Source organism: Vidua chalybeata, chromosome 13 (assembly GCF_026979565.1).
Source record: "Vidua chalybeata isolate OUT-0048 chromosome 13, bVidCha1 merged haplotype, whole genome shotgun sequence".
NCBI lineage: Eukaryota > Metazoa > Chordata > Aves > Passeriformes > Viduidae > Vidua > Vidua chalybeata.
The window spans coordinates 10,362,462-10,369,628 of record NC_071542.1 but is presented as its reverse complement, the minus strand read 5'-3'; the positions used below and the strand labels follow the sequence as shown (position 1 = coordinate 10,369,628).

Here is a 7,167-nt window from a genome sequence, read left to right as displayed (position 1 = left end):
ACCTCGAAAATAAAGTCTAATAAATTACAAATGTTCATCACATACATGCAAGGCAGTGTGGTATACTCAATGTTCTAGGGCAGGATTTAAATTGGTAACAGGGTATAATTAAATAGGATAAAATTAACTTCAATCTGAGGAATAGTTATGTCCCTTAGAAAATTATTTTGCTTTGCAGTTGTCAAAGCAAGTGATTTTTTTTCCTAGTGTTTACACCATAAAACTTAATGCATACCATGAGTAGCATGATGTTGAATCTTGGGCGAGAATTTCTTCTTCACTCGTGTATTTTTTTACCAATAGGTGTTTTTAATTTATCCACTTAATAATAGTAAAATTTAAATTTTTAAGCAAAGTTTTTTTTTTCTTTTGTAAAATCTGTATATAACATTTGACTAAAGCACCTTGTATTTTGTTTCCTTAAAATGCTGTGATGTGTAATGTAGTTTTTACTTTGAAAATTCCAGTAATACCTGGTGATGTGAAGTTGAACTTAACAACAGTGCACATTGGGATCCTTACCTACAGATCCAGAGACTTCATCTTGGATAGCAAATCTTGCAGGGTCCTTCCTCCCATGGGAACAAGGGATTGTCACAGCTATTTCAAGGTTCTCCTTCCCATGGGGACAGGGGACAGTGACAGCTATTTATTTGAGTAGGTTTCCTTTCTATGCTGTTTCCTGCCACCCTTGCTATGGGAAGGAACAACTCCTCTCTTCTAAAGGAGGGGGGAAAAGAGAACTGTCCATAAACTTAAAATCACTGAAAATAAAAGTCTTCTTGACTTTGTCTGTTGTACCTGATGTAACCTTTTCCATCCCAGCTATGTCTGCTGGGGACGCATTTTGGTATTTTTTGATTTTTTTCAAGAAGGAAATGGGAATACTGCAGTAAATCTTGTCATGGCCATCTACTTCCATTGTTTTATCTTTTTGTTCTGAAGGATTAATTGTTTTAGTCCAAGTAGTGAAGGACTGTCAGTCTGAACAGTGAGAGCTAGCAATGTTTTTTAGACAGAAAAAGGGTCAGTCTACCTCTAAGAAATGGTTGTGTGTTTTGGCATAGTTCAGGTCTTACTCATGTGTACAGTGCCTTAGCATCTATGCTCTAGACACATAAGAAAGACTTATATAATCCCTAAGGGATTCTACCCCTTTTCTGAGTTCTCACAATTCTTAACCTGGAAGATGAAGATTTTCTCTGGGGAAATACTGAGGAGCTCTGTTATCATCCAACTGCAGCAGAAATCACCAACAGTTGCTATAGCCCACCTATAGTCCCTGGTAGATCTGGTTCTGATGTCATTTCAGTCTCCTCAGGAAAAGTGAGCAAGCACTTGAAGGAAGAGGGTGAATGATTTTTTTTTCCCAAGAAACACCATTGCACCGCAGGTTGTTTGATATCTCATAAGCAGCCTCGCTGCGTTCTCAGTCTCAAGTCCAATCATTAAATTTCTGCAATTGTTGTTAATTGTCAGACCCACACTTGTCACAACTTCTCGGGTGATTTTATATACCCCTTGTTGCTGCTGGTACAAGATAAACTGGCATTCTAGCTAGTTACCATAACACTGTTTGCAAAAGAACATTTTAATGTTCTTTTAATGTTCTTTTAGTGATTAAGCTGTGTATATATAAACCCTTCTTTTGAGTTGCTGGCAGCTTATGCATTAAATCTGAACAACAGGCAAATCTGGGAGGATGTGGGTGCTATGTCTGCATTTTAGATTTTTACTATTATTTTTAGTCAAACATACTTTAAAGGAATGTATTCTTTGTGCGTCTCAAAGTCCTATTCTAACGGATTGGATCTGAAACCAATTTATTTTCCTTTTAAATAGGCCTGAAAATACATTGAACAACAACAACAAACCCCAGAAAAATGGCAAGGCAGCTGAAGTGCACCGAGCAGAATAATATAATGAAGTTATTTGAATTTTAGTCTGTAAATAAACTGATTTCATAATTACTCAGGAGTTGTCAGCTGTAAAACATTATGTCTGTAATTGAAGATTGTATTTTCATATTTTTTTCTTTGAGAAGTAGTGAATTGAGTAGGAACTGTGTATGTATGGAGTAGAGTAAAATGACATCACTTGGGACAGTACCCCTTGCTTGCTTTCTGAAAAATACAGCCTAAGTACAGAACTAAATTTCTTTATATAAATGGTAATATGGAATTTAAATATAAAAGTGTAGCTGTTACTTTATTATCTTCAAAGTGCTAAAAATATATTTTAGGACCAGGTTAGTGAACTAGGTAAACTACATTACAAGCTAGTCAACTAAATGTTAATTAAGATATTAAGAAAGGATTATCACCATCTTAAATACCTCTGTGTGGTAAGGTAGATTGCAAACTATCTGTGATAGAATAATTGCATATGTAGTGCTAAATTTTAGATGTAATACGAGTGAGCAAGAGTAAGGGCTAATCCTTTCCTGGCCGTGTTAGGAAGAGTTGCATGGCAGCTCTGTCCTGGCTGGCTCTGCTGCATGTCTCTGCAGCTGCTCTCGGTGGGAGTGCTGGGCTCACTCGCCTGCTGCCAGGCAGTGATCGCTATTGGAATCGTGATTCTCAGGTTCCTGGAGTAGTTCCCAGCTCACCTTCCCACTTTGGTTCCAGTTCTGTTCCCTGCTGTGGCTGCCTGTGCAGGACACCACATGTCCCCTCGCCAGATAGGCTTTTATTTGCCAAGATACACTTCGCTTTGTGTACTTGTCTTTTTCAGTAATTATGCTGAAGATTTTACTCCCAGACCAGTAAAACTGTCATTTTGGAGTCTGCTTTTTTTCCTGCTGCCTTTTCCACTTGCTCACCACGGCAGCCTCCAGCCCCACTAGTGCTGCTGCAGTCCCTGCTCAGGTGGTGCTGCTGCCGTGGAGCTCGGTCTGAGCCTGCCTGGACATCAGGTGGAGGATGTTACTGAGCAACCCTTATTTCATGCTTCCATGCCAGTGCCATTAAGCCTATACAAATGTTCAAGCTTTCCATATAAGCTGCCTTGACTTCAGTGAGACATGTGTAATCACATCCTTGTGTTCCACAGGACTTTGTACCCACGAGATGTAAACAGAGCCCATATAAGTAAGGTGTGAGTAGCCACAGATGTGCTGTTAGGTTTGCTTGTAATTCTATGATTTGAATTCTGAATACAGTCATTCCCGAGTGCCTTTCCATATTGCTGAGATATTTTGGTTTAGTCTCGTGTTGACCTAGATTTTCTTCTTAATTTGATTTGTTTCCTCCATTGTGTTCAGGAAGGATATCTCCACTACCCAGTAGATGCAGCAATAAAGTCAAAAACTTATTAGCAAAATTGCAGTCGGCACCTGCTGGGTTTAACCATCATTTTTGCTTGGAACTATTCACTTACTCTGTCTTGCAGCAAAGAAGTAGCAATAATTGTTTACAAACTGCCAGGTTTGAGAACTGGACCCTTATGATTGAGTATGAAAAATCAGCTACGAAGGATGTTAAAATTCAACCATGTGCAGCCACCAAGTGTTTTAAAATTCAACAGGGTTTGTAGAATTTTTTGATGGCTTCCTTAAGAACTGTGACATCACTGAATTCTCTTACACAACACTTGATCAAGATGATGTTGTAACCAGATACCCTGGCATATTTGTGATAGCTGTGGATAGAGGATCTAACATAACTGGTTCTGAGTGCTTTGGTTTGTTTTTGGTGATAACACAGTTAAATTTTATGGGAGACTTGAGTTTTTTTCACGTGAGTGGCCACTCAGGTCACCCAACATGACTTTCTGTATTATGTATATTGTATAGATTCATGTACATCTGATGTCTATTTAATCACTGCCCAGTTTAGATCTTACACATTCCTGTTATTTGGGTGTGCATAACAGCCCTTTCAAGTGTGGCCTTTCTGTTGGTATGTATCTTGGGAACAAAAGAAGAATTTCATAATGGACAGCCTTGCCATAATGAGTCATTATTTTTTAAAAACACAGCAACTATCTTAAACAAATGTCATAATATATATTCCATGGTCAGCATCAATTTGAACAAATCAAGCTGCATTCCACGCTGAAACACTGGGGTGCTAATACAAGAAGACGATTGTTCCAGTTGTTTCAGTGGGATTTTTTCACTGTTTTCTGTCCAGTCAGGCAAGTTCTCCCACATTACTTGGAGATGAAAAGTGATTAAGTTTGAAGTAAATCTACCAAATTTCACACAAATAAGCAAAACACGTTCAACTACTGGGAATGAAATAAATTTTTCTCAGTAGAGATTTGTTAAGTGAGATGAAGTTTAGGTAGCTTATGTTTCATAATTATTTATCTGTAGATTTCCATCTCATATTTAAGTTCACCAATTACTGATGAAATGCTGTTCCATTGCATCAGCTGAAAGCTCTGTGTACAACCAGCTTAATACCCAGTTTTACTTTCGTGACTTCTTGTGTTGAAATAACAAATCTCATTGTGTAAAAGCCCCTGGGAACATAACCTCATAACCTCAAATTAGTCTGTCTTACCACCTTGAAATGGCTTCCCAGCATTATAAACACTTATGTGAGTTCTGCTGACCATTTAATCTTGTCAAGAGACGTTCTGGGTTACAGAAGTGCATATAAAGCATACAACTGCTGCAGCTTCTCCCGTTCAGATGAGGTTTCTGTATCAGTTAGGACACTGCAGCAGCTCTCCTGTTCTCTTCACTGGTAGTAAAACACTGTCCTCACTGAAGTTAGTAGAAACCTGAAAGTTCAGTTTAATTGGGATTACAACCTGGCCCATTCCCTTTCCCATATGCTCAATGGGACCTATGATTTTGTGTACTCTAATCTCATGAAAACTTAAATCACAGAACATATGTAATGTTGCAGACATCTAGGCAAAAGTTACACTTAGATGGTGATCCTGCTGATGTGGATGGAATAGCACAGAAGGCAGTGACAGTCTGCACAATTCTGTTTGTCTCGTCTGTTCACAAGGTGAGATCTTGCTGTGCAATGCAATAGCCCTCTTCATACGTGTTACATATGAAGTTTTAATGGTGAAGAGCAACTCCAAAGAAAGTACAAATAGATTATGTTGGTTTATGCAATAAATAAAACTTTTATAACATAGGAAAATTTGTTATGTGGTATCATAAATCTGGAAAGATTAATTATAAAACGAAGGTTCAATCTAGGAAACTATAGCAAGATTGGTCTGTCAAGACATTCTTGATAGCTTCTACTGCTGTCAAATTCGGATACTTTCAGGCTTTCTTACTTGTTTCTTTAAAAAGCAAGCCATTTATTCCTGAAAAGAACCTCTATCAAGCAGGAACCTGAGTCATGCATTAATATGTAATACTTTTATAATGTATTTCACCTGGAAGCGCTCAAGAATCTGATCTGGGATATCCTTTGTATTTTTCTTTCACAAAGGTACTTAGTCTAGTTCTGCTTTTTTTCCCCCCTTGCCATGAATCAACCAAGTTGTAAATAAATCATGCCTTATTTCCATTAAACCCAAGGCAGCAGACCTATTAGCGTAATGAAATGCGGGGACATCCCCTGCAGAACACACGTACGGGATCATGTGTTGTTGTGCAGCACCGGCTCCTACGTGCATTTCCCATTCTCCTGGCTCGAGGTGAACGTGATCTCACGGGTTTCGCTGGCGTTACTCCTAATTCACCACCTTACAGCAGGGCAGCAAAATAAAGGAACGTCACACAAGCTGTGCCCAACCTCGCGTCTCAGGATCTCCCCGCTTTGCTGCCGCCCCAGTCCCTGCACACACGGGACCCGCCCCACAGCCCAGCCCTGCACTCCAGACGCTGGTGCGACATTTTTAGAGTTCTGCCTCTAAATAAATCACAGGGGTTTTAGTTTTGGTTTTTTTTTCCCTCGGTGTTCCAGATAATTTCAAGGACACCGTCGGCCTGAGCCTCCCCCGGCGCCGCCCGCGAGCACACGGGCCCGCAGCGCACCTGCCGCTCTGGCTCGCCGCAGGCGAAACGACCCGGGCGGGGGGAACAACGCTCCCCGCGCTTATTCCCGCGGGTTTCCGCAACGTTTGTGTCACGGCCTCGCTTGTTTTCGGGCGGACGGAACGCGGCAGGGGAACGCCCGCCGTGGCGGGGAGCGAAGGCGTTCCCAGCCTGAGCCCGCCCGGCTTCCGTCTCAGCTGGTCCCTCCCCGCCGCCCGTCCCGCCCCGGCCGTGGCGTAGCCGGTCCCGGTTCCCGTGATAACCGCGAGCGGGGCCGGCGCTGCTCCGGGCGTGTGCGGAGCGCGGCGGGGGAAGCAGCGCCATGGGGGAGGCGGCACGGGCCCTCCGCCGCCCTCATTAGAGCCGCCGCTTGGCGCAGCTGGAGCCATGGACAAAGCGGACAAGGTACGAAGGGAGCTCGAGCAGCCGCGGCGGGAGGGGCGGCGGTGAGGCCGGGGAGCGGAGCGGGCCCGGCCCGGCCGTGTCAGCCCCGGCAGGGCCGTCGGCAGCGGCCGAGCGGCGGGCAGCGCAGCGCAGGGCGGGGCGCGGCTCGCGGCCTGCGGGGCGGGGGGAGCCGGGACCGGCCGTGAGGGGCACCGGGACCGGCCGTGAGGAGCCGCCGCCCCGCCCCGGCGGAGAGCGGCCCTCGGGAGGTGCAGAAAGGGCGTTCTCCGGGCTGGAAGCGGGAGCTCGGTGTGTGTCCGCCGCCGCCGTCCCCTCCCCGGGCGGGAGGCGTCAGGCCGCGCCCGGCCCGGCTGTCCGGGGGAGCCGGGAACCCGGGAGCGGCTCCCCTGGGAATTCCAAGGGAATTCAAAACTCGGGTCTATTCTTTGCTCCCCTGTTCCTTCAGGCTTTGTTTCGAGCTTAGGGAAGTATTGCAGTTAGTGACATTTAGTTTAAGCCTGCCTGGTCTTTAGTAGAGACTTGGTTTCTTGAGAAAGAAACAGGTTTCTTTGAGGACTTAGCAACACAATCGAGGTGTCACTCTTGTTGAAATCCTGTAAATGTCACGGTTGGGTTGAAGTTTTCAGTGATAGGACACAGCTGATGGTCTCATAGCTGAGTGGGTGTAGCTCACCAATTCTACAGGTTGCTATATTTTTTTCTTCCATATTAAACTTGGCTTTGTGAGGTAATCAGTTTGCATTATTGTTATGAGCTATTATTTGTGTAGGTATGAAGAAACAGAAGCAAGGACTTAAGAATTTATA

At 43.7% G+C, this 7,167-nt stretch overlaps 1 protein-coding gene across 2 annotated transcripts in view; it reads left to right on the top strand.

The window, feature by feature from the left end:
* The first annotated feature begins 6,228 nt into the window (after positions 1-6,228).
* SECISBP2L (SECIS binding protein 2 like) overlaps positions 6,229-7,167 on the top strand; it is a 28,056-nt gene continuing 27,117 nt past the window's right edge. The window contains exon 1 of one of the 2 annotated variants that reach the window (XM_053954710.1): positions 6,229-6,361. In XM_053954710.1, the coding sequence (XP_053810685.1) occupies positions 6,344-6,361 (18 nt within the window). In that variant the 5' untranslated portion in view covers positions 6,229-6,343. The remainder of the gene's footprint in view (positions 6,362-7,167) is intronic. The other variant, XM_053954711.1, reaches the window with a different exon arrangement.